The 25,959-nt window shown below is 50.7% G+C and overlaps 2 protein-coding genes across 4 annotated transcripts in view; one reads left to right on the top strand and one right to left on the bottom strand.

Annotated features, from left to right (window-relative positions):
- Positions 1–19,598, bottom strand: part of Cdhr2 (cadherin-related family member 2) — a 38,984-nt gene extending 19,386 nt beyond the window's left edge. For 2 of the 3 annotated variants that reach the window (XM_013509624.1, XM_013509633.1), the window contains exons 1-6: positions 19,440–19,598; positions 8,844–8,906; positions 8,372–8,443; positions 1,550–1,689; positions 1,359–1,412; positions 524–613 (exon numbers count right to left, since the gene is read on the bottom strand). In XM_013509624.1, the coding sequence (XP_013365078.1) occupies positions 524–613; positions 1,359–1,412; positions 1,550–1,689; positions 8,372–8,443; positions 8,844–8,895 (408 nt within the window). In that variant the 5' untranslated portion in view covers positions 8,896–8,906; positions 19,440–19,598. The remainder of the gene's footprint in view (positions 1–523; positions 614–1,358; positions 1,413–1,549; positions 1,690–8,371; positions 8,444–8,843; positions 8,907–19,439) is intronic. The other variant, XM_013509630.1, reaches the window with a different exon arrangement.
- Positions 19,599–25,372: 5,774 nt separating this feature from the next.
- Rnf44 (ring finger protein 44) overlaps positions 25,373–25,959 on the top strand; it is a 17,205-nt gene continuing 16,618 nt past the window's right edge. Inside the window, exon 1 of the mRNA XM_013509599.1 lies at positions 25,373–25,707. The gene's annotated coding sequence lies outside the window, so the exon portion shown is untranslated. The remainder of the gene's footprint in view (positions 25,708–25,959) is intronic.

Below are 25,959 nucleotides of genomic sequence, written 5' to 3'. Positions count from 1 at the left end.
TCCCCAGGTTAGATAACCCCAAGAGAAGCAGAGCTGCGAGCTGGAGAGAGATGTTTCTTGATGATGCAGTCTGAGAATCAGCCATGCCTGAAGGCAGAAGTACCTATACATTTTTCAGATTTATGAGCAATCAATTCTTTTTCTTCTTTCCTTCTGGTTTTTTAAAATTTATTTGCTTTCTTTTTTTTTTTTTTAATTTACTTTCTTAGTTGGAAGAATTTTAATCCATTACTTTTCTTTTGGTACTGGAATCGAACTCAAGAGCTTGTGCTTGCCAGGCAGGCGCTTGTGCCACGGAGCTATATCCCCAGCTAAGAATTTCAATCCAGTATGGTTGTTTGCAAACCATATTGCTAGAGCTATTGCTCATGGAGTTTCCTCTTCCTGGATTTGGCTTCTGTAGGTGCCCTTTCCAGAAGAGGCCTTTCTTGATCCCGGATGCCCTACTGACTGCCTCCGGCCCCTCCTTCTTGAAGACATGCTTTGGGAGATCCCTTCCAGCTCCCAGGAAGGTAGGCGTTACCTCACTGACGCTGGTAGAGAAGTCGGTGTTCTGGAAAATGGGTGCTTTGTCATTTCTGTCTTCCACCACCACAGGCAATTGCTTCTGCACCTGTGGGCAGTAATGGAAACCAGCTCATACAATGGGGCTCAGAAAAGATGCTGGAGACAAAGCTCAACCTCTGCAAACATGAGACACAGCGGCGTGAGCAGGTTATTCAGAAATATGAGCACGGACGCTCGCACACTCAGCCCAAAACCCTGAAGGTGATTACCTCAGAGGTGTGTGGGGAGGGAGGCATTTGACAATGTTACTTTTTTTTCTTTTGAGGCACCGGGGGTTGAATCCAGGGTCTTGACCTGAGCTATATCCCCAGCCCTTTTTATTTCTGAGACAAGGCTTCACTAAACTGCCCTGGCTGGCCTTAAATTTAGAATCCTCCTACCTCAGCCTACTGAGCAGCTGGGATTTCAGGCATGATTTATACTAACATAAATCAATACTGTAATTAACAAAATATTTATCATATAAAATTTATATAATTAAAATAAATTGATAATAAATACCAAAGTGCTGGTTATATTCTATGACAAAAATGGACACATATAATCTTGATAAGAATAAATGTTAGGGCCAGGGATATATAGCTCAGTGGTGTAAGCGCCTGCCTGGCAAGTGCAAGGTCCTGAGTTCAATTCCCAGTACCAAAAAAAAAAAAAAGAATAAATGTTAAGTTCATTATGAGCTGGAGTGCTCTCTGCTCACTTGAGGTAAGCAACATGGTAAGGAATAGACACCGAGGACCTTGTTCTTCCCATTCGGGCTCACCTCTCCCTCCCCGCACCTATCGACTCACCGGGTTGTTGATACTGTCAGTCACAGAGATGGAGATGCTGAAGAAGTACTGTGTCTGTCAAGGGCAGAGACAAGGGGCCCAAGGCGAGCCCTGCTCAGTGTGGGAGCACAGGCCAGGTGCTCCTGTGGGACACTGGCTTCCAGGGCATGCCCACCTACCCTCAGGGCCCCTCCCACACCGCTGCCCTCTACCTCGAAGTCCAGGGGGCTCGCCAGCGTCACTTCCCCGGTGTCTTTGTTGACAGAGAAGAAATAGGCGTAAGTGCCACTAATCCCATAGGTCAGAGGGTCATTATCCAGGTCTTGAGCTACGATCCAGAAGGCCTCGGCACCTGGGGAGGAAACAGGGCCTGACCAGGGTCTGTGGCACCTCTGTCAGTGCTTCCTAACTGAGCTGGGGGCTTGTCTTCTTTGCACACAGGATCGACCTGAAATCTGGGGCCTCCCCAACAACCTGGGGTCTGGTGTTATGGATGTCGGTTGTGGTAGTTACCGGACACTTGTCTAGAGGCCTCTGGGTAACAGCATGCTGATTTCCTCTAGGGCACTACCCTAAGTGCAGTGGGGTGGGCTGTTACCTGGGGGTCTCTCCCTGGCTAAGCCCATGGACCCAGCCTCCCTGGACCTAGAACCTGAGCTTTGTTGAGAATCTCAAAACGGCTGAGTCAGTGGGTTCCAGCCACAGCAGCGGGGTGCCCCTGGGTTGGGGACTGCTAGTTACCCTCCAAGGGGCCTGGGCCTGGCCTCTTCTAAGCTTTCCAGTTACACTGGGCCCAAGAGCCTTCCAGGACATTCTGTTTCTGCTTGTTAGCCAGAGCAGCATCTGCTGTTGGCCCCTCATTTGTGCCCAGCACTTTCCCTGAATCCCTGGGCAGACCAGGGGCTGGGAGAGCATGGGCAGAGCAGGGTTTGGGTGTTTCAAGGTCTTCAGCTCCTCAGCGTGAAAAGGGCTTTTTACAGATTCATCAGGCCCTCCCCAGGTGTCCCCTGATCTCACCCTGTTTACCACATCCAGCCCCTGCTTGGTGCCTCCCAGTACCTGGAGCTTACTCTCCTCACCCGCCGGGTCTGCATAGCTGTGCATTAGCAAGGGCTTTCTCCACCTCATGGACGCACCTTCCCTACACTCCCATCCAGGGCCGGGCCCTCAGCCATTGACTGGGGAGCAGTAGAGTCCAGGACCACCCTACATTAAGGGGCCCACCAAAATGCTTAACATCTTTGAAAGCCGGAAGGAAATACGATTTTAAATCTAGTCTGCGTGATATTGTCCTTAAGACAATGCAGCCATAAAATATAATTTGAGGGGGAGAGAAGGAAGGGAGAGTGGATTGGTACAGGGGTGTAACAGCATAGGAGGGATGACCCTGAAAACCCTATAACACAGTAGGAAAGTTATGGTTGGCAACAATTAACTGTATGTCTCAAACTAGCCAGAGGAGAAGATGCTGAATGTTTTCAATATGAAGAAATGACAAATGTCTGAGGTGAAGCATATGCCAATTATCTGATCTGATCACTATACTATGTATTGAAGCATTGCATCGTACTCCGCAAATACATACAATGACTACATGTTGGCTAAAAATTATATACAATTAGAATGCATGTTTCTGGACAAGGTTCCCATGAAGGCAGAAGTGCTCCATCATAGCTGACAGTCGCACGGAGCCATGGGGCTCAGCCACCCAGCCTGGAGTTTCCATAGAGCCACTCTGCCCCGTGGGCCCATGGCAGCCCCCCAGGAACAGCTTGGCAACACACCCTGGAGTCTGCTGTTCATAGTCCGATAGTCTCAGCCTCTTCAACTCCAGCTTGGAAGGTGCCGTCACGAGCCCCTCCCCACCTCTGCACCCTCCTCTGGAAGGTCATTGTGCCAGTGTTCAGCTGAAATGCTGCTCTTGGTTGGGAGACACACTATCGAGTTCACATCTGTTTTTGACGGCGAGGGAAGCTCTGTGCTAGAAGACTTTCTCAACTGTAAGGCACGTTCTGATTCAGAAATGTTAATATGCAGAATCATGTGGCTCGCTACCTAAAAAATGGCGCAGGTGAGTGGGTGTACGTGAGTGTATGTGAGTCTTTATCTGTATGTACAGTTGGCCCTCCAAGTCCACTGGTTCAGCCAACCACAGATTAACAGATGTAAAATATTTAGTGTCCTTGCAGATTGGTTTCCAGACCCCATGGGCATCAAAATGCACAGGTGAGCTGGGCGTGGTGGTACATGTTTATAATCCCAGCAACTGGGAGGCTGAGGCAGGAGGATCATTGCGAGTTCAAGACCAGCCCGGGCTATAAAGTAAGCTCAAGGCCAGCCTGAACTGCATAGTGAGACCCTGTCTCAATAAGTAAATAAATAAACAAACAAAATGCACAGGTTCTCAAGAATCTTATATAGAATGGTGTAGTGTGCACGGCAAAGACAGCAACCAACAGAACAGAGAGACAATCTTCAGAACAGGGAAAATGTTGTCAGCTGTTCCTCAGACAGAGGGCTAATATCTAGAGTATATAAAGAACTCAAAAAAAAATTAGATTCCCCCCAAATAAAAGACCCCATCAAAAACCGGGAAGTAAAATAAATGGATACTTCTCAGAAGTACAAACGGCCAATAAATACATGAAGAAATGTTCAGCATTGCTGTCTGTTAGAGAAATGCAAATGTAAACCACATCTTACTCCAAAAAGAGTGGCTATTATCAAGAAATCAAATTATAACAAATGCTGGCGAAGCTGTGGGGAGGAGGAACCCTTCTACACTGTTGGTAGGAATGTAAACTAGTACCTGCACTGTGGAAATCAGAATGGAGATGCCCCAAAACACTAAAACTAGAAATTCCATTAGACCCAACAATTCCCCTTCTAGGTATCTCCATGAAAAAGTCAAAGTCATCATATTACCGGGGTACATGCATACCCATGTTTATAGCAGCAGAATTCATCCTAGCTAAATCTTGGGGACAGACTCTATGGTCATCAATAAATAAATGAGTTTTTAAAATATGGTTTTATACACAATGGAGTACTACTGTGCCATAAAGAAGGATAAACTTGAGACAATTGTAGGACAATGAATATACCTGGGTACCATAATGTGAAATAAGTGAAATAAATCAGACATATAAGTTTAAATAGTGCATGGTTTCTCTTATATGAGAAACCCAAATTATTAACAAAGAACAAAATAAACAATAGATCATAAGAAGCAGGGAGATAGGTCTTTCTCATATGGGAAGGGGAACAAAAGATGGAAGGAGGGGAAAGGGCTGAAAAATATTAAGATGTGTCCTGTATGTGTATCAACTCCCCGTAAGGAATCCAGTCTTATGTATTAGAAACATGTACTAATAAAAAATAAAAATAAAATAAAGATGTAGTCTTTGCACACAACCTACACACACTGTATCCTTTAAAACACCTCTAGAGTAATTGTAATACCGGATACAGTGTAGCATTCCATAAACAGTGTTACAGGCATTGAGGAGACATAACGGCAAGAAACGAGTGTCCATATTCAGCACAGGGGCAGTTCTTTTCACAAATAGTTTTGACTCATGGTTATTGAGTCGGTGGATGCAAAGCCCATGGTTACAGAAGGCTAACTGCGTATGATCTCCCACAAAATAAAATGACCGAATAAGAAATCTATTAAAAAAATCATATTGCAAAATGCTCTCATTTTGCAGCGTTCATGGCGCAGCCCTCATCTGGCCATCATGAGAGGAGGGAGGCACACTGCTCCAAACTAGGCAGGGACTGGATTTTCATCCCCTCCCCAGGCAGTTGGGTGGGAGACCTGCAGGACCCCAGGGCCAGGGGGGAGAGTCAGGCCTGGATCAGGTGCACGGGCAGCGCACACCCAGAGCAGACACTCCACAGCTAGGTGGCTGTGGGTTTTAGGTCCCTGTCACCTGCCACAGTCTCCTCCATTGCCCCCAAACCTTCAGCAAAGGCTGTGATGCACAGTGAAAGATGCAGCCTGGACTCCAGCCTGGAGGAAGCAGGGTGGGGACAGGACAGCCACGGGAGCAGAATGGGAGCAGCAGTTGCTGACTGCAGGGGACAGGGCTGGGGTCTGGCCAAGGAGAGCAAGGCAGGAGTGACCACCTCCAGGAAAGAGATCACGCACAGCAAGAGCCTCTAAAACTAGGATGGGGAGTCAGTGATTTTACTTAGACTTCGAAGGCTGCTCAGAAGTGGACCTTGAGGGCGGTTGTGCTAATATTGTGTTAATATATTTGTAACATCTGTATGGAGCTGTGTATGTGTGTTTATTTTTATCTGAGACCAAACTCTATGAAAATCTATGTAAATCTCATTAATATGCATTCTTCTGTGTTCTACAAAGAATATTCAGAGATATCAAATAATTTGACCTGAGTCTAGTCCTCCAGGGAAGACTACAGAATATAATTAAACTACCTCCTCCCTCTTTCTAGGCTCCAAACCTTTACTAATCTAACCTGTCCCTTATCATTTTGTCCCAGCAATGATATCCAAACAGAGGGGCCTTTGTGTCTGCAAAGCCCAGCCCCTATCCTTTTGTGGCTGACTCGGGCTCCGGCTCCTGAATCCCAGGGCAGGGCAGATGCTGCTTTTCACTTTCTTCGATGTGGTCTCTTGCTTCATCTAGAAGCTTTAGATATTTCTGGATCCCCATTCTAACCCTGTAACAAAGACTGTGAGTTGTCCCCCAATAGCCGTGCTCCTGGAGCCTATTCTTATGACAAAGAGAAATGCTGCCTTCCCCTTTCTCTTCCTAGCTGGACTAGGGTATTTCTTGAGACACCTGGGGCCATGCGGGTGGAGGCCACACCCTGGGGAAGGCTGAGGGGGGTAAAAAGGGTCTGACTCCAGACCCCGCCCCAAAGGGAACAGAACCTGCGACAGCTCTGGGCCGCCAGCACTGGGATAATAAATGAATCTGTAGGGAAAGGGGGTTGTAGGCATGAAAATAAATAAAATAGGGCCTCATTAAGCTTTAGGAAAGAAATTAATAGGAAAGCTTACTATAGGCAGTTTTTGCCTCAGCAGCTAGACTCCAGCAATTAGAAAGACAAAGGCAGCTGGGTGTGGTGGTGAACACCTGTAATCTCAGCCCTCTGGAGGGTGAGGCAGGAGGACCACCGCCAGTTCAGGAGCTCGAGTTCAAGGCCACCTGGGCTACATAGCGAGTTCAAAGCCAGCCTGAACTACATAGTGAGACCCTATCTCAAAAACAAAACAAAACAAAGGAAGACAGAAGATAAAGAAAGAGAGGGGGAAAAAAAAAAAGCCAAAGAGAGAAACCAGGCCAGGAAAGACACACGGTAACACAATTAACATAAGAATATATCAGGAAGAGGAAAAAAATAATTAATTAATTAAAATAAAATAACATAAAATAAAGATGGGCAGGGGATGTAGCTCAGTGGCATAAGCGCCTGCCTGGCAAGCGCAAGGTCCTGAGTTCGATTCCCGGTACCAAAAAAAAAAAAAAAAAAGAATTTATCTGGAAGAGTTGACAGGCAGAACACAGATGTAGCTCGAAACAGGAAAAAAACAGGGTAACCAGCCCCTCCCACCCTCACCTGACAAAATGTAAAGCAGAAAGGGGCAGGGCCCTGAACACTGTTAGTACGTAAAAAGACACAAACCTCTCCATCTGTACATCTATGTCTATTCTCACTCCAGGGCCGATACATCACTGCGCCAGGCACACACTTCCCTATTTCTAACACTAAGCTGCCCTTCTCTGAGGCGCCCCCCTCCCGCCACAGAAGGGCAGGAAGGAATCGAGGGACCAATGGGAATGGAGGCAAAGCTGCCCTGGCCAGGCAGGGACTCAGCCAGAGAGCCAATCAGACTGGCACAAGTCCAGGTGCCCATTGAGGGGCAGGGACGTCAGTCTTAATAGGAAGAAGCTGTGGGCAATAATGCCTGTCAGGTGCCCCCCGCTCTGCCGAGGGGCCGTCTACATTCTCCTCATCTCCTCATCCTTCTTCAGATAAACCGTCTTCCTTTATTCTAAACTTGGTTCCTTTCATTATTTTTACTGCTGAGTTTTATGGCCCCGGTTAGCCCGGGCTCCAGCTGAGCAGTGTAGTGTACACTGCAGGATGCAATAAATCCAGTCATCTATTGTTTCCGTTCCCCTGATCCATACCCTGCCTTGTGGGAATCTGGTGCTCAGGCCTCAGGCTTTGTGCAAAATGATGTTTCCAAGACTTTATCTTTTTCTGTACCTCTGCCTCGAGCTTCTCCATATCTGCATATCATTATTCATGATTTCTTCTCCTCCCTTCCCCTTTCTCCTCTCCTCCTCCCCCGCCCTTTCTTTTCCTTCTGTTTTTTTGTGTGGTTTTTTTTTTGTCTTTTTGAGACAGGGTCTCGCTATGCAGTTCAGGCTGGCCTTGTGCTCACTTTGTAGCCCAGGCTGGTCTTGAACTCGCAACAGTCCTCCTGCCTCAGCCTTCTGAGTGCTGAGATTACAGGCGTGCGCCACCACGAGCCCGGCAGTACATTTGTTTTTAAAACAAACTTCCGATCACTGCCATAAGTGGAAAATGCCTCGCATTTGCCATAGAGAAAAGGTAACACTGCAAAGAAAAACAACAAAAGCAAAGCAAATTTATTAATTTCTGGCAAGAAGTGTCTAGGAAATGCTTCAAGCCTGAGGTTGTTTGTTTAAAAGCACCACAACAACAAAAAACAGGAGACAGCGATAGATTTGCAAAGGTATGAGAGCTAATACAAGGAATGGTTCCAAACTCTACCCGCTTGGGGAGATCAGAAAACTGAGAGGGATGGAAACAGAATGAGCTTTGATTATTTGAGCGACCCTCACATCTGACGCCCCTGACCCAAAAGCTGAAGAGGAGAAGCTTAGAGAAAGGAAGGGATTCTCTTTAGGCTACCTTGTCTATGATGAGCCCTGGGGCTGCAGGAACAGTGTAGGCCAAGGAGGGAGCCTTGGAACTTCCTTGTGGGTCAGGGCTTGGCCCTGTCCAGGCACAGGGACCACTACTCACCCACTGGTAGGTCCTCAGGCAGGGACACGATCGTCAAGTTGGACAGAAACTTCGGGGGCACATTGGCTGCCACTGTAGGGACATAGCATTGGAACATCTGGACACCGCTGCAAAGCCACCCCACCCCACTCCCTTGGGAACTCTGTTTTGGTTTTTGGTTTTTGGTTTTTTGGGTTTTTTTTGGTACTGGGAATCAAACTCAGGACTTTGTGCTTGCCAGGCAGGTACTTATGCCACTGAGCTATATCCCCAGCTATTCCTTTGGGAACTCATACCCATCGTGGGCAACCTGCAGGGGAGGTTACCGCCTAAGACGGGGTTCCACCCCAGGCCTCCCCAGGGCATCAGCCCACCACCGGGCCTGGCCTTAGGAGATTGCGTTGCCAGTCAGAGCAAGGCCTCCCCCCACAGTCGTGTCCTGCTGCAGGTCCCTAGCTTAGTGCTGCTCTTCTGGGAGATGGGAGGTACCCACCGGACACCATGAGGGCAGGAAGCAGGAGACAGGGCAGCCACCGCCGGGCCATCTCTGAGGGACCTGGGGGAAGATGTATCAAGGAGGGGTAACTGGAACCAGGTCTCTCTCTTTTGGCAGAGCCCCATCCATCTGAGTGTAACCCCAAGCCCACCTACTACCCCTCAGCTCAGTAGTTCCCCTGCAGAGCCCCTAACACCCTCTGCCCATGTTCCGGATGCTCCAGTGTTGGGGGAGCCATTGGGTGATGGCTGGGATGGGCAGGATGGTTGAATCTTAACTTGACCCCTGGTGCCACGCACTGCTTCATGCATCTTAGATACATGAGATCTTCCTCTCCCTGTTCCTCTCCCTCTCCCCGCTCCCCTCCCCCTGCTCTCCCTCCCCCTCCCTGTGCTTTTCCCTCTCCCTCTCCTTCTCTCTCAGCCTCTTCTCCTTCTCCCTCTCTCAGTACCGAGCTCAGGGCCTGGAGCATGCTAGGTAACACCTACCATCGGTCTATACCCCAGCCCTTAAATGGATGAGGGCATCACTCCTACAACTATGAGACAGCTGTTAAGATACCAAAGCTGAGAGATGAAGGCAGTTGCAAGAGGCCTCACAGAGCCAGTGAGAAGACCATGTATCGAGCACAGGCCTTTTGGAGCCCAGGAGTCATGCCCTTGACCATGATATTACTTTGCCTGCTTCAAGTGTCCAAGCTAATAGCATTCTTCAAGATCCAGAGCCCAGAGAGGGACTGTGACTTGACCAGGACCATCCGGGGACTCCGGGCAGTTGGGCAGGATGCTTGTCCCACTTGACACACTTATAGCCCTCTTTGCTGGGTGTGGTAGCACACGCCTGTAATCCCAGCCCTTGGGAGACTGAGGCAGGAGGATTGCCGTGAAGTTGAAGCTGACCTGGCCTACATAGTGAGGTCAACGCTGGCCTGAACTGCACAGCGAGACCCTATTACAAAACAAACAAACAAACAACAACACAAAAATTGTAGCCTTCCCCGAAGTGTGCTCCATGGAGTGCTAGCAACACCCCCCAGGGCAGAAGGGCTTCCTGTCAGGTCGGTTCCAGAAGGGCGGCCGCTGCTGCTCTCTGTGTACCTCTTACCGAATGACAACCGAGGGACCTTGGGAAGCCCTACCTGGGCCACCCTCCTTGGCTGCCCGAAGTGGCAAGCTCTCCATCCAGGAAAAGGAGATAAGTGTGGCTTTGGTTCATTGTCGCTGGGAGATCGGAAACCTTAAATCTTAATCCCAAATGACAGTTGGTACGTTACACAAAGAGGGGGGGATGTGTCAGGCTCCCCACATGTTCTGCTTCTTGCTCTCTGCCAAGAAAGTTTTGTGCATGCTGCTTCTCCATAATCATTCTGTGAGACAGGATATTTACTTGTATGTACTTCTGTGTTCAGTGAATGTATTAACTTTTCCAAAAATGAATTAAGTTAAAGCTTTAAAGCAAACAAAGGAACACAGGGGCTGCCAAGCGTCGTCTCCTGTTTGGCGGCTTTCCCTCCTGCCCTGGCGCCTTCGCAGCCAAGAGGGAGGCAGCTGGGAGAGGAAAAAGGGAGGCAGAAAGGCTTCCAGGGCCTGGCCTTGACCATGAAACACAGTATCAGCCAGAACTCCTCACCAAGGCCCCCTTCCACCGCCTCCAGGATCCACCCACTTGACCTCCACTGTTCCCAAACACCCACATCCCATTCATTTCTCCTCAGTTCCTCTCCAGTCTCCTGCCTCCCACCACCAACACCAGCATCATCAGCCTCCCCTAGGACTAGTTAAAGATGGCCACAAAGAAGTCTAATCCTATGCTCTTGAATCTGAGCTAGACTGAGTGACTTGCTTAACCAACAGGGCTTCTTGGGACACTTGATCTTGGAACCCAGAGATGCCTTATAAGAAATCTAACCACCCCAAGGCCACCATATTATAAGGAGCCACAAGCTAGATGGGGGCACTGGTATATGCCTGTAATCCCAGCACTCTGGGAGGCTGAGGCAGGAGGACTGTAGGTTTTTTGTTTTTTGTTTTTTGTTTTTTTTTGGTTTTTTCCAGTACCGGGAATCAAACTCACGACCTCACACTTGCTAGGCAGGCACTGTGCCGCTGAGCTAAATCCCCAGCCCCATGGGGACTGTAGGTTTGAGGCCAGCCTGGACAGCGTAGAGACTTGGTGAGTGTCTGTCTCCAAATAAAAAATTTAAAACGAGTGGGGATATCCTGCAATGCAAAGGACTTGGGGTCAATCCCTGGAACTAGAAGAAAAGGAACACAAGCTAACCACACTTATGAGCCTGAGTGGGCAGAGACAGCAAGATGCCTGGCCAAACCCCTGCTCCCGTCCTCAGCCTTCCACGCATCTCCAGCTGGAGTTCAGCAATTCCTGTTATACCTGACCCAAATTCCTGACCTAGAGAATCATGAAATACAATAATAATAAATTCTCATTTAAGTCACTGTTTGGGGTATTTTATTGTGCAACAATAACAAATGACCAGAGCATCATGCCTGCGAAATACTGAAGACAAGTTATTTCCAGTCTAGAATTCTATACCCACCAAAACTATCAACCATATATGAAGGCCAAATAAAAGCATTCTTAGACACACTAAGTCCAGAATTTTACCTCTTATGAATCTTTTCTTGAGAAGATCGTTGAGAACATAATCCATTATATATTTAAAGGAAGCCAGCCAAGAAAAAAGAGAAGGAATCCAGAAAAAGAGGACCCCACTACAGTGGGGGAAAGGGAGCTGTGACAGCACTGGTAACCCACAGGGCTGTTTCTAAGAAAATGGAAACATGGGGGGCTGGGGATTTAGCTCAGCGCCACAGTGCCTGCCTGGCAAGCGCAAGGTCATGTGTTCGATTCCAGGTACTGGAAAAACAAAAAAGAAAAGAAAATGGAAACATGGCTGCTGATTTCAAATTTAATTTTTCAGTACTGGGGAGGTAACCCAGGGGCACTGTACACCAAGCTACATCCCCAACCCCTTTTATTTTTTAATTTGAGGCAGAGACTCACAGCTATCCAGGGTGACCTCAAATTTGTGATCCCCTTGCCTCAGCCCGCTGAGTAGCTGGGATCACAGATGTGTGCCACCACACCTCAAAATGTTTTCAACATTTTGAGAGAGATTTACACCTTCACTCAGTGAAGAGATCAACTTGTGATACTGTGGACAAGACTCAGCAAATAAAACCAGTGAAGGTGGCATGGGAAAGTATTCTAGAAAAGGCCAGCAACATAGCACACTGAGTGCCTTGGCTATAAATATTTCCATAATAGATGGACCATAACCTCATTGTGAGCAGAGGAGGAAGTGCACTGCAGTGAAGAAGAGTAAAATCCTCCCTTTCAATTTAAGAGATCAGCAGATGAAGCAGATGTGGTAGTCCACACCTATGAACCCACCATACTGGTAGGCTGAGGTAGGAGGATCACAAATTTGAGCATGGGCAATATAGTGACTTAGTGAGACCCTGTCTCTAGATTTTAAGAAATGTAAAAAGAGCTGGAAATATAGCTCTCTATGAAGGCCCTGGGTTCAATCCCCAGTACCAAAAGAAAAAAAAAGAAACAGGGCTGGGGATTTAGCTCAGCGGCACAGCGCCTGCCTGGCAAGCGCAAGGTCGTGAGTTCAATTCCCAGTACCGGAAAAACAAAAAAAAGTGTTGAAAAAAAGAGAAACAAATCAACAGATAATGTCTAAAACTGGGTGTGGTGGCACACACCTGTAATCCCAGCACTCAGGAGGCTGAGACAGGAAGTTCATTGTGAGTTCAATGGTGGTTTCAAATTTAACTTTTGAATACATCCAACTGCATGGGCTACAAAGTGAGCTCCAGGCCAGCCTGAACTGCATATCGAGACCCTGTCTCAAAAGACATAAAAAAAAAAAAAAAGAAAAGAAAAAAACCCCCCAGATAATGTCTAAAATGAAAATTCAGAAATAACAGTATAAACATGCTATTTGGAAACATGTTGGTAACTGGAAGAGGTAGCTAAAGATGCAAAAGCAGTGGCTTCACAGTGTGGGTATGAAGGTTATGGAGGGTGAAGCAAGGCAAGTTTATGGCTGTTATTGTTGTTGCTGCTGCTGCCGCTTCTGCTGCTGCTGCTATAATCCTCACTTTATTTTTTATTAAATACTCACAGAGCTCTGGTAACATGAATGTTATCATAGGGGAACCCATATGAGAAGGACAGCCGGGGCGTGGTGGCACACGCCTGTAATCCCAGCACTCAGGAGGCTGAGGCAGGAGGATTGTTACGAGTTTGAGGCCAGCCTGGGCTACAAAGTGAGCTCAAGGTCAGCCTGAACTGCAGAGTGAAACCCTGTCTCAAAAAGACCAAAAAAAAAAAAAAAAAAGGGCAATATGATAGGCGGCTCTGGGTCAGGTATGAGCCAGATATACTGCAGGAATTGAAAGATAGTCCACATAGCTGCAGCATGGGGAGCAGATTGGAAGAGGTGACACTTTGGATCTAGGGTGTCCCCCAGAGCCTGTGTGTGGAAGCTTGGCCCCCAGCCCAAGATGCTTCGGGAGATGGTGGGACTTTAGGAGATGGGGTCTAAGGAGTCCCTAAGTCACTGAGGATGTGTTCTCTGAGGGAACTGTGGGACCCCAGTGCCGCCCCTTTTTTATTTGTTCACTTCCCAGCCATGGATGAGCAACTGTGACCCACCACCCACAGGCTCCCTCCATGTGTGCTGCCTCGACACAGGCTCAGTAGCAACAGGGTCAACAGATTACAGGCTGCACCTCCAGAACTGTGAGCCAAATGGACCTTTTCTTTTTAAATTGTTCATTTCAGATATGTGTTATAGCAATAGAAAGCTGACTGACACAGCAGGGGCCAGGTCATGTTGGACCCCATTAGACACAGTAAAGAATGGTTTGTTTAGCCCGGGGCTTGGTGGCACATGCCTGTAATCCCAGCATTCAGGAGGCTGAAGCAGGAGGATTGTCGCAAGTTCCAGACCAGCCAGTGCTACAAAGTGAGCTCAAGGCCAGCCTGTACTGCATAGCAAGACCCTGTCGCAAAAAGACAAAAAAAAAAAAAAAGAATGGTTTATTTTGTTCTCAAAAAAATTGAAGGTCATTTCAGAGTCTTATGCAGGAGAGCAACAGGGGCTAATTTACTCTTCTGAAAGATCTTTTTGGCTGCTGTGTCAGTGGACTGAAAAGGGCGCAGCAGGACTAGAGAGAACAGGCAGGGATAAAGCTATAGTTCGGAGGCAGAATGTTTGGAATTCAGATCGTTTCCTCTTCACAGCAACATCAGGAAACTGAGGCTCAGAGTAAGCTGCTAAAAAGCCCACCACCGGAAGTGATGGGATTCACACTCAGCTCCCCAAAGTGCAGCTCTCGCCTTTCCCTAGGGCCCTAGTATGAGAAAAAGCCCAGGTTCACGTGGACCCCAAACCTCCAAATGTTTGCCCTTCTTGAGCTCGTCATCCAACTACCTAAAACAAGGAAGCTGTTTTCGCAGAAGTTATTCATCCCCAGTGATGATTTATTACCATGGTGACTTGGACGTAACCCAAACATGGCTCAGGGAATGGCTAAGCACGATGTGGCCAAGCCTTGGGCAGAACGTTAGGCAGCTGCTAAGGATTATGGCCATGAGCGGCAAAGGCTGCCACCTAAGGCGCAGCTGCACATGCCACACACAGAAATGGATGGTAGTTAAGACTCACAGAACTCTTCCAGGTAGGTATCACCAAGCCCACTTCACAGAAGGTGAAACTAAAACTGGGAGAGTCGAGAGCCCTGTGAGGTGAACTGCCACTCTTCTGCATGTCAGTTTCCTGTTCCGCAAGATGGAAACCAGCGAGTGACCTTCAGGAGCGATGGGGGTGGTCTGAATGATAGTAAGAAGCCGCCAGCTCGGTAACTGGCACACAGCAGATGCTCTGCAAGTGCAAATCCCTTCCTTCTGTGTCTTGAGAGGTCATCTTCACCTTACATGGGCTATGTACCAGTCACCAAGGAGACTGCTCCAGCCCTCCCCTATAACATCATCACCCAACCCTAAGATTGAGTGGAGAGGTCAGAGTCTGTTGAACATGCACTCTGTAGATGAAGCCAAGGACCTGCAGTGTGACTGTAGTCAGTGTTCCTGGGGAGGTGGCTGCTGGTTTGCCAAGAGCCCCCAGAGATGACAGCTGAGGACAGCCCATGTGCTGAGCATCAGGGCTGCGCTCAGCCGGGCTGGGAAAGGCGACAGAGCCAGCTGCTCAGGAGTGAGCGTGTACCTGGGACTCAGTGCCATCCACAGCTCTGAGCCAGGGCCCTCAGCAGGAGGTGGGCACAGTGTGAATGCTGCAGTGCTGCCCACAGTGTGGGTAGGATGCTGGGGCTTTGGGTGGAGGTGTTGGCGGTTCAGGTGGCAGTGGGGATGGAAGTGACAGTAGTGCTGGTCAGAAGCGAAGCGTGGGGCCCTGATAACACCTGTGGTGGCTAAGGTGGAGGTGATGGTTGTGGGGCAGAGATGGCGGTGCAGGGTGGATGAGTGGAGGTGCACATGGCAGTTGTGATGGCGGCTGACTTCTGAGTCCCCCATGTGAGGAAACTCGAGGCCCTTTCCGGTTGGTGGACGGGTCTAGACCTGGCATAACTGCACGCTGTAACCTTGAACTGAACCCCTCATTTCTTTTGTTATCTCCTTTCCCCTCCTGAAGTGACTCAGCTGCCACAATCTTCATGAGGTGTGCAACCAGCAGCTGTCCTGAGGTATATTTATCATCATGACAAAGTTCGTCTGAGTCCATCTTCCCGGAAGGGAGATTTTGCCCTCAGGATCCTCCGCCCAGTTCTCCAGGGGAAGGGAACCCGGCAGGGCAGGGCCAGGGCTGTGACCGTACTCTGTATCCATTATCATTCGGTCCTCTCCAACAGGAGGGAGGGATGTGACCCTACCAGTCATGGGGCCAGAATCCAAACCAAGTCATCTGTGCTTTCTCCTTTCTAGGTTTTTCCTTCCTGGTCGTCAGATTTCCCCGGGGAAAGCCCCCAACAGGGGGAAACTGAGAGACAATAGCCTGCGCTGGGGTCTTTGTTCTCCGTGGTGCCCAGGACCTCCGAAGAGTCCCCGTGCTGCACTCTCTGCTCTTTGCCCATGGAAGTTCCTCCATCCTGCTATTCCGGTTCCTGAGGGGCCTCAGGAAGCCTGCTGCCCCTGCTCAGCAGCAATGGTGACCCGCTGTCTGCAGACGTATACACAATTTTCCCCTGCATGTGGCTTCCCCATCCCCTTCCTCATCAGCCCCCTTTACGCATGGGGACCCTGAGTCTCAGGGAAGCGAAGGCTCCTGCCTGACACCCCAGAGCCAGTGGGGACAGGTGTGAGCCCTCTGATGACTCCTAGCTCAGCGCTGTTGGCCCCACCCTGGCCTCTGCTACCCCGTGCACTGCCAGGTCAGCCCTGGGTTCACGCAGTCTCGTTTGCTTTTGTTACTAGCATACTCACTGACTATCACAAACGCACACATTTGACCTCACATAAACATACTGGGGCGGGGATATAGCTCAGTAGCACGGCGCCTGCCTGGCATGCACAGGGTCCTGAGTTCAATTCCCAGTTCCAAAACAAAACAAAACAAAACCATACTGATTTAATCATCACGAGGCCAAAGCTCTTCAGTTTACAGTATCATCCCCACAATTTGGTTCCTTAGGAAAATGGTCTAAGTGAGCAGGGAAGGCACAAGGTGAGCTGCCCACCAAGGAGCTTCCCACTCCACGGGGCAGGACCACTTCCAAGCTCAGACCCCTCCCATGGCTCCTACAGGCTGCAAGACATACTTCCTGCACCCCACACACACACCACTTCCTTGAAGGGTCTGTCTCGCTTCCCACTTAAGCTGTTCTCTTCTGCTCCTGTGATACAGGGTCGTTAAATGCCCCTGTTCACTTCCGTGTCCAGCATTTTCCTTCCTCTGTGTATTTGCACGTGCTCTCTCTGTCCGGAGGCCTTCCCTGGCCTTCCGCACACACAGGACATCCTCTCCATGCCTTAAGGCCCAGGTCAGGAGAGAAGCCATTCGGGCAGGTCGGGGCCCTTCCTCTGGGTCCTGTGTTCCTAGGACTCCAGCAAGGAGCCAGTGCAAGGCGCAAAAGACAAAGTGATGGAGCTGACCGCGGGGTTGGAGGTGGAGCAGGGTTTCCAGTGCCCAGTACATCCTTTCCCGGGGTTCCCCTTCCTCTTAGTGGGGCGACCACAGGTGGCCTGAAGCGAGGCTCCGGCCAGCTCCAGCCCTGTCACTCACATCTGTACCCCAGGCTCTGTTCCCTCCAGCGCACTTCTCTAAGTGCTGAGGGCTGTTTACATTCTAGAAATTATAGCTTCCTTGCCCCGAGCTCCCTCCCACTCCTGTTCTTTCCTGGTTCTTAAAAAAGTATTTGGGGCTGGATAAGAGGAATGACTTCTAACTTCTATAGTTCTATAGCACAATAGGGTAAGTATCGATGACAACAGTTAATTGTGTATTTCAAAATACTGGTAGAAAAGACTTTGAATGTGTCCACCATAAAGAAACGCTAAACCTCTGAGGTGATACATATGCCAGTTACTCCAGTCTGATCATTACACATTGTATACATGTATCTAAATGCCTCACTGTGTCCCATAAATATGTAAAACTACTATGTGTCAATTAAAATTAGTGTATATGTATATTTGAGAAGGAGGCATGGTAATTATAGCATTCCAGAGGCTGAGATAGGAAGATCCCTGAGTTTGAGGCCAGCCTGGGCTACATAGTGAGTTCAAGGCCAGCCTGAAGTACAAAGTGAGACCCTGCCTCAAAAAAAAAAAAAATTACTTAAAAAATATTTGAGGAGGGGGCTGGGGATTTAGCTCAGCGGCACAGCGCCTACCTGGCAAGCGCAAGGTCGTGAGTTTAATTCCTGGTACCGGAAGACAAACAAAAAAAAACAAAACAAAACAAAAAAATATTTGAGGAAGGTGGTGTGCATACCTATAGTTCTAGCATTCTGGGAGGCTGAGGCGGGAGCATTACCAGTTTCAGCATAGCCTGAACAACTTAGTCACTCAGTGAAACTGTGGCTCGAAATAAAAATAAGGGCTAGGAATCTAGTTCAGTGAAAGGTCCCTGTGTTCAAGCTGGCTGTGATGGTGCACGCCTTTAATTCCAGCACTTGGGAGGCTGAGGCAGGAGGATGGCTGTGAGTTTGAGCCCAGCCTGGGCTATATAGTAAGTCCAAGATGTCCTACCTGGCCCAAGAATGCTGACCCCACAAGCCCAGCAGGGAGGAGATTTTGGCCACTTGTCTGGACAGGGCTCTGAGACTTCTCAGAATGTGGAACAACTGGAAATGAGGACCCCAGGCCTCCAGGGCACCAGAGAGGGAGGCACGCTGTCCTCGTCCACCAGCGCCTGGCCACCTGCAGGTCACTGCGCACTTCCGCTTTCTCTAGCTTCCTTCTCAGCTATCCCCAGATAGGAATGACGTTTGGAAAATATTCTGAGAACAGGAAGCTCAGAGAAGCTCAGAGAGAGATGTCCAAGAGCAAGGGGCAGAAGGTCAGATCCAAACGGGCTACAGATCCCCGGGGAAGACTCGGTCCCCCTCCCCTCAGCTGAGTCCACGGGGGGTGCTTCTGCACCCACAAGGCAGACACCAGCCCGGCCAAGGTGACCCTGGGTAAAGATGGGGAGGGAGACCCCAGGCGCCCTGCCATGGGTGCTGACAGTGCCCACCCAGGCTGCTCTGTCCCAGGGACAGGCAGGGAGTGAGAGCGCTCCAAGTTCAGTTTCTGGCCTTTCACCCACTCACTGTGCACCCCAGGCAAGCCCATCCCCTTCCTGGGCCCCAGTTTCCCCCGCTGGGAGAATGAGGTGAAGAAAAAGCCATGGTCTACTTTGATCAGTAGACTCTGTGCTCACCGAGCACTGAGCCTTGCACCTGGAAGTCCCTGCCTCAGGGACAAAGCTCTCAGCCGAGTCTCTCTCCACCAAGTGGGCAGGGGAAGGGGATGGACGGGGCCAGAATGGCCAGGGCTAGAGCCCAGTCAGAAGTCGTCCCCTTTGACACTTCCTTGTCCCGGCTGAGATGGCACTGGCATGCGTCACTGAGCCTGGGAGGGCGCCAGCGCCCCGTCAGCCTGTCCCGGGGGCTCTCCGGCTTCTTGCTACACGTTGAAGAAACGAGGACCGCGAGAAGCAGCCCAAGCAAAGTCAAGGCAAAGCTCAGGCCTGAGCCTGGCAGTCAGGGAGAGCCTGGCCTTTTCTCCTCAAGCTGTGAGGCCCCCTGGGCTCAGCCGCCCGGCCTCACCTTCCAGGATGGGGGACCAGGCAGGGTAATTCATTTCCCCGGGGGACCCTGCCAACCCTCCATCCTGTAAAGACTCCTAGGCCAGTCCAAATTACCCAAGGACTTGGATGGGAGGGGACAAGGCCAGCAGGACCCCGGGAAGTAGGTATATTCCCCATTTTCCAGGAGAAACTGAGGTCTCACAGCTGGATGGGACTCGACCCCACATCCATCCAACCCCGCACCACAGCTGGCAGGCTGTGCCCGGCATTTCCCCGAAGCTGGGATCTTTAAAGACCCCCAGGCTTACCGTGGCCCCAAGGGCCTCACCTTACCCCTGGCCAGGAGCTCCAGGAGTTGGTGCCGCAGCTGAGCGAGGTGGTCCCTGCCTGCGTGCCCCGGAGGGGCTTCGGTGGTGATGGGCACTGGCAGGCACGGGTGGGCACTGTGAGGCCGGCAGCAGCACACCGCAGGCAGACTTTGGCACCATCTCCACCTCCCCTGAGCAATCATTAACCCTGCCAGAACCACACCTCCCACCAAGGGGCTGAATCCTCAGGAGGAGCCAAGGCTGAGGGCGGGGGACACCAAGGTCTCACAGTGCTCCTGGCACCAGCAGCCAGGCCACAGGAGAAGGGACCCACAGAGCCCCCGCCCCTGCCCAGGGGTCCTGGGAATAAAGCCCAGCCCTGCGGCAGGCCAGGGACAGGAAAGGTGACGAGGGCGGAGGCGTCTCTCAAGCCTCTATCCCCTCCCTCCTGCAAGAGTCCTCAGTGACAGGGCCCTGTGCAGATGAGTGGGGACAGGTCAGGGCGGGGACCAGTAAGAAGGTGTGACAACCAAACACGGAGACCTCAGGACAGCCGGAGGGGTTCAGGCAGAGGCGAGAGCGCTCAGCACCCTGGCTTGAATAAAGCTCGCCGTCACCTGCTGGTATTTGTCCCCTCCATGGAGGCCCTCAAAGGGCAGCCCCCTCTCCAGGGCACCATCTGCCCCAGGCTGGCTTCGACACTGTCCCCGTGCCAGTGGCCTCCCAGCAGGGGCCAAGCTCCCAACACCTCATCCAGCCTGAGGCCCGACCATCCTCATGCACAGGGGAAAGGAGGTCCAGCTGCCAGCTCACCAGCCTCACAGCCTGCTTCTTCCAGCCGCCCCGGGAGGCGCTGCAGCCTTCCGCACCTGCGTGGAGACTGCACCGTGGGCCAGCAAGCGCTCAGCGAGCCCTGGAGCTGCCCACAGAGATCACGAGAGGCAGATCCTGAGAACTTGCATTTCATGACCTAGGAAAGTCCCGGTGAGGGCTGTCCCGTGCCCCCCACACAGGGCTGCACTTGGCACTCACTGAGTGCGTACCTACTGTGTGCTGTGCACAGCCTCTCTGATGGCTGAGGTCACCCGGAGGGAGTGTTATCAGCATGTCCCTTACACCAAAGAGGAGGCTGAAGCTCCGAGAGGGGAAGTGACCATACCCACGTTCCCCAGAGGGTAAAGAGCGGAGGGTCATTCGCACACAGAGCTGGGACTCTTGTCATGTGGGAAGGATGGGGGGTTGCCCTGTCCCTCCTCACCCACCTGGGTGCTCCCCGTGGCTCCCCGGGTGGAACCTGCCTCCGCACTCCGCTCTGTCCCCTGCCCACTCAACAGAAAGGCTTCTCTATCTCCTGGCAATGGGCACTGATGGTGCAGATGCCGGCAGCCCTTCCCCAGGCGCCAACACTCCAGCCCTCCTTTAGGAGCCTCCTCGCGCCACTCTCCCCGCACCACGCCGGGGTACTTTGGGAGCCTGGCCGAGCAGACCACACTTTCTTCCTGGCCACACGGACGAAGCTGGGCCAGTGAGAACCAGTGGGTCTCAAAAGCCAGTAAGAGTGATTGAGAGCAGGAACTTCCTGGCTGGTGGGAGTTCTAAAAAACGGGCCCTGGGTCTTCCAATGGCCTTCTGACGAAGGAATCAGCTAAGATTGGGTAAAGTAGAACTAAGAAATGGACACGTGGATTTCTCTCCTGGGACTTCGTGTGAGCCTCTAGATGAAGACCTGCCTGCTGCCATCCACTATCACCTTTTTCCCCTTTCTGACACATGGTCTCACTAAGTTGCTGAATTGCCCAGGTGGGGCTCAAAGTTGCCATCCTCCTGCCTCAGCCTTCCAGAGTTCTGGGATTATAGGTGTGCAACCTCTCCCCTAGCTCCAAATTCTTCAGTTACTGAACCAGTACACTGCCTCTTCTGCTCAGATTACTATTCCCCTCAAGGGGGCTGGGGATTTAGCTCAGCGGCAAAAGCGCCTGCCTGGCAAGCGCAAGGTTGTGAGTTCGGTTCCCGGTACCGGAGAAAAACCAAAAAAAAAAAAAAAAAAATACTATTCCCCTCAAGGCAGAAAGCCCCCACTCCACCCAGACGAAAGAAAGGGGGACAGTCAGAGTTGAGGTGAGAGAGGCCAGAGTTGGAATGTGTTTCGCTGTCTCTCCATTGTTAAGCCTCTTGCAGTCTCTGTTCCTCCCTGTAGCATGACATCAGACATCCCCATTTCTGACTTGAAGGAAATTTATAGTACCTAATGTATGGCATTCCTGTGAAGATAAAATCAGGTCATCAAGACACCATTCCTCACTGGGGGCTGGGGTGCAGTTGGGACTCTCCCACACACTTACTTGGGCTCCCTAGCACTCAGTCTACAACTTTCCTAAGGCACAGGCCATCTGTCTCAGCACAACAGGGCAGCCTATGCCTCCTGAGTAGGTACCACACCGTACCCTCACTCAGTGAATGCATCTGAGGTAGTTACTGTAGTCACACCTTTTAACAGGGTATGGGGCTGGAGATACAGCTCAGCGGCACAGCTCCTGCCTGGCAAGTGCAAAGTCCTGAGTTCAATTCCTGGTACAAATAAAAAGGGTAATTCCTTCTCTACCCCAATTTAACACTTTAACACATTATCGAGATTTGTAGCCAGGCGTGGTGGTACACGCATGTAATCCCAGCACTCAGGAGGCTGAGGCAGGACTGATGCGAGTTTGAGATGAAGACATCTGGATGAGGGGCAAACATGAGAAAAAACAGGAATATGAGCTTGAGTAGAGGCCACAAAATAGTTAAAATTCTGAGTAAAAGAAATGGGCCCTACTGCTGGGTGTGGTGACACACACTCGTAATCCCAGCACTTGGGAGGCTGAGACAGGAGGACTGCCACGAGTTCAAGGCCAGGCTGGGCTACATAGTGAGTTCAAGGTCAGCCTGAACTGCATAGCGAGATCCAGTCTCAAAAAACCAAAAAAAGGAAAGAAAGAAAGAAATAGGCCCTGAATTAGGTTTTAAGCTTCCCAGCAGGCAAAACAAAAAGGGAAATGGGATCCAGTCTGCCAGTATCTACCCACTTAAAAACATGTCACCAGATGTGGTAGTGCACACCTGTAATCCCAGCTCTTGGGAGGCTGAGGCAGGATGTAGGACTCTGTGGTCTCTCGGTGGTTCCCGGGAGAAAACAGCGAGAGGATTTAGAAAATAAAGACAAGAGACAATAGCTGGGGTCAGGTGGAGTTACCTCTTACTTCACAGGCAAGAGGACTGACTTCAACGGTAGGCACGTTTATTTTATACTCTTGCCAAGTTAGTATCATGAGAGGTAATGTTGCCTAGCGACTAGCAACTGTAATAGTCCAGGCAGGATGTCTTTCTCAAGACTGAGGTATCTTGACTGCTTGAGGCACTCTGGCTCTGTCCTGCCCTCACACATATGACCAATTTCCACCTCCAGTGGCTCCCAACAGCAGGAGGATTGCTGTGAGTTCAAGGCCAGCCTGGACTACATAGCAAGACTCTGTCTCAAAAAACAAATAAACAAAATAAGTAAAAAACATCACTACAGCCAAGTTCTGGGAGCTATAAAGCAATATTGAGTTTTCATACCCAAGATGTATTTCCCAAGAGGCACTTTCAGGGAGAGGATACTGAAAAAGCTCTCGGCACTGTTAAATCATGTGACTATTAAATCATGGCAGTTAAGAGACCAGGTTCAGGGCCAGACTGCTGAGTTCAGTGTTGGCAAGGCACCCTGCATGACCTCTCTGAGCTCATTTCCTCACCTGTAAATTGAGGCTAACATATGCCACCTGCCTTAGAAGGCTGCTGCGAGATCAAATAGAGTTAGGTATTTAAAGTGCTGAAGCCGGGCGCGGTGGCGCACGCCTGTAATCCCAGCACTTGGGAGGCTGAGGCAGGAGGATTGCTTTGAGTTCAAGTCCAGCCTAGGCTATAAAGTGAGCTCAAGGGCAGCCTGAACTCCATAGCGAGACTCTGTCTCAAAAAGACAAAAAAAAAAGAAAAAGTGCTGAGCATGGCACCTCCCCAAAGAGATAATGTTTCAATGGATGTTACTTTTTGTTGTGGGTGTGTGATGGCTCTTATGTGGTTATTTCAGATATTTGTGGCAGGGCATGGTAGTGCAGGCCCATAATCCTAGCTGAGGCAGAACTGCCCTGAGCTCAAGACCAGCCTAGGCTACACAGTGAGACCCTGTTTCAAAACAAACAAACACAAACAGAAAACAAGTATTTGTGTTATTATTACAAATATTATTTAATTCTTCCAGCAACACCAGAGATGTTCTAATCCCCTACCACAGATGAGAAAAGAGGCCTGACACGTATGGTCATTACCCAAAGTCAGACTGTGAGTAGCTGGCAGAACCAGATGGTAACACACAGGTGTGCAATCATGCTTGTCCCTGACTGTCCAGCCACAGCTATCAGATTCCTCTGGGAAAGAAGCAGGCACTGATGATGGCTGGCGACGACTGGGAGGAGGACAGGCAGGCACACCACCCAAGGCTCCAGGCTCCATCTCTGCCTTAAACCAAGTCAGGTTCTGTCTGCCCAGCCTCAGACAGGGTAGCCCGGGCCCCAAGTCCTTGCCCTCCTCCATTGCTCTCGCAGCTGGGGCCCCAGCTCTGAGATGCTTCTGTGGCTGTCACAGGTGTGTCCTGGCCTGCTGAGACCTTTGGACAGTCTCTGGGTAAGCCAAATACAGCCAGATCGTGCCCTACCCATCTCAAGGGGCACCTGTCCACCTGTCACAGGGCAGCTTGGGAAGCTGACTGGGCTCTGCTCTGTGATGACCCAGGTCTGAGTAACAAGTCCAGGTCCCGGGTGAGTTTCAGGGAGCACTAGGCAGAAACCGGGGCTAAGAGCCCAGGATGACCAGAGTCCTAATGCTCAGCGAACAACTTACTAGCTAGGGACCTGGGGCAGGGAGTCTCATCTTGCTGAGCCTTGATATCCTCATCTGCAGGGCTGTGTAACAGCAGACTCCAGCTCAGGTTTGTTATGAGGACTAATCAGACCATGCATGAAAGCACCTAGCACAGGGCAAACAACAGAGCTAAGTGCATCTGAGGACAATGTAGATACACTTCAGGGTTCATCCATGGCCATGTGTTTTAATTTTTTTTTGTTTTTTGTTTTGTCTTTTTGAGGCAGGGTCTCACTATGCAGTTCAGGCTGGCGTTGAACTCACTTTGTGCTCAGGTTAGCATCAAATTCACAGTGATCATCTTGCCTCAGCCTCCCAAGTGCTGGGATTATAGGTTTATACCACTACGTGGGCCTTAAAAATTTTTTTTGTCTTGAATAGAAAAATTTCTCATTGCCAGTCTTTGCTATGTGCGCCCACTATGAGCTCAGAAATTGATCAAGTTGAAATCAAGTACTAGCTTCCCCCTGTCTAGTGGTGAAGCTGGCGTTCTTCCTGTTCTCTCTCCCTCTCCATCTCTCCTCTCAGCAGCTACTTCTTCCACAACATGGAAATATCCCCAGCCTCCAGCCTAGCGCGACCTCGAGAGCCTGGGCTGAAGGTGATCTTTAGTGTGAGTGAATTCAATCCTTTCCCAAGGTCCCAGTTATCACGAGATGCTGCAGTTACCGAGAGAGCTGCTTTACCAGCCCAGGAGCAGCCTTCGCTGCTGTCAGGCCGACAGTGAACGGATTTGGCAGGGACTTCCTGAGCACTTTCCAGGGCACACATTCCCTTTAAAGCGCTCTCTCCAGGTGGCTGTTCTACCATCAATTGGCAGCTTTAACAACTAAGGCAGCCCTACCTCATTAGCCCTCTGAAGAGGAGCCAAGTATTAGGGGTAAGAAAGGGAGGCTCCCGGGACAGCCCCTGGGAAGCGTGGTCCGCAGGGACTACAACTACCAACAGGCACCACAGCACATGACCCAGCACGGCACCCTGGGAGTTGTAGTGCTCACTGGCCCGATCCCCTCTGGGGCTGGCCATGCCTGGCAGGCGCAGGTGTCCACCAAGCTCTGGTCTAGGCCGGGTCTGTCGATGGGCCTGCAGAGCATGTGAGCAGGGCAGAGCTACCCCTCCGGATGTCTCCTGTTGTCACTGGAGTCTCCCAGTGGAGACTGGGTGGATCCAGATCTACAGAGCCTGTTCTCCTTTCCGAGGCTGGAGAAAGGGCACACACTCTCCGGGAAGCGAAGATTCGGTGAATGGCCAACAAATTGTACTGTTTGCCCTCTTTCGCAGCGAGGAAACGGAATCAGTCCTCATCCAAGGTCACTGGCCAGCAAAGTAGGTGAGTGGCCGTCATGCTCGGCCCGGGGCGCCTAGCCTTTGCGCGCCCTCAGCCGCCTAACGCCGAGTGGGCGTGGCCGGGTGACGCCCATACCCCCGGACCCGCGCGCATGGTGCAGTCCAGACAGTTCCATTCGCGCGGGAGCCGGGGTAGGAGGGCAGAAGCTGCGCGGCCGGTTTGGGCCACCCCCGCGCGCGAGCGCGCGCCCGGGTGGTGAGGTCCGCGGACGGTACCACTGCGCGGGCCCGGAGG

This window comes from Chinchilla lanigera, unplaced genomic scaffold (genome assembly GCF_000276665.1).
Source record: "Chinchilla lanigera isolate Chin_1 unplaced genomic scaffold, ChiLan1.0 scaffold00007, whole genome shotgun sequence".
Taxonomy (NCBI): Eukaryota; Metazoa; Chordata; class Mammalia; order Rodentia; family Chinchillidae; genus Chinchilla; species Chinchilla lanigera.
The sequence above is the reverse complement of the archived record's forward strand: the minus strand, read 5'-3'. Positions and strand labels throughout refer to the sequence as shown.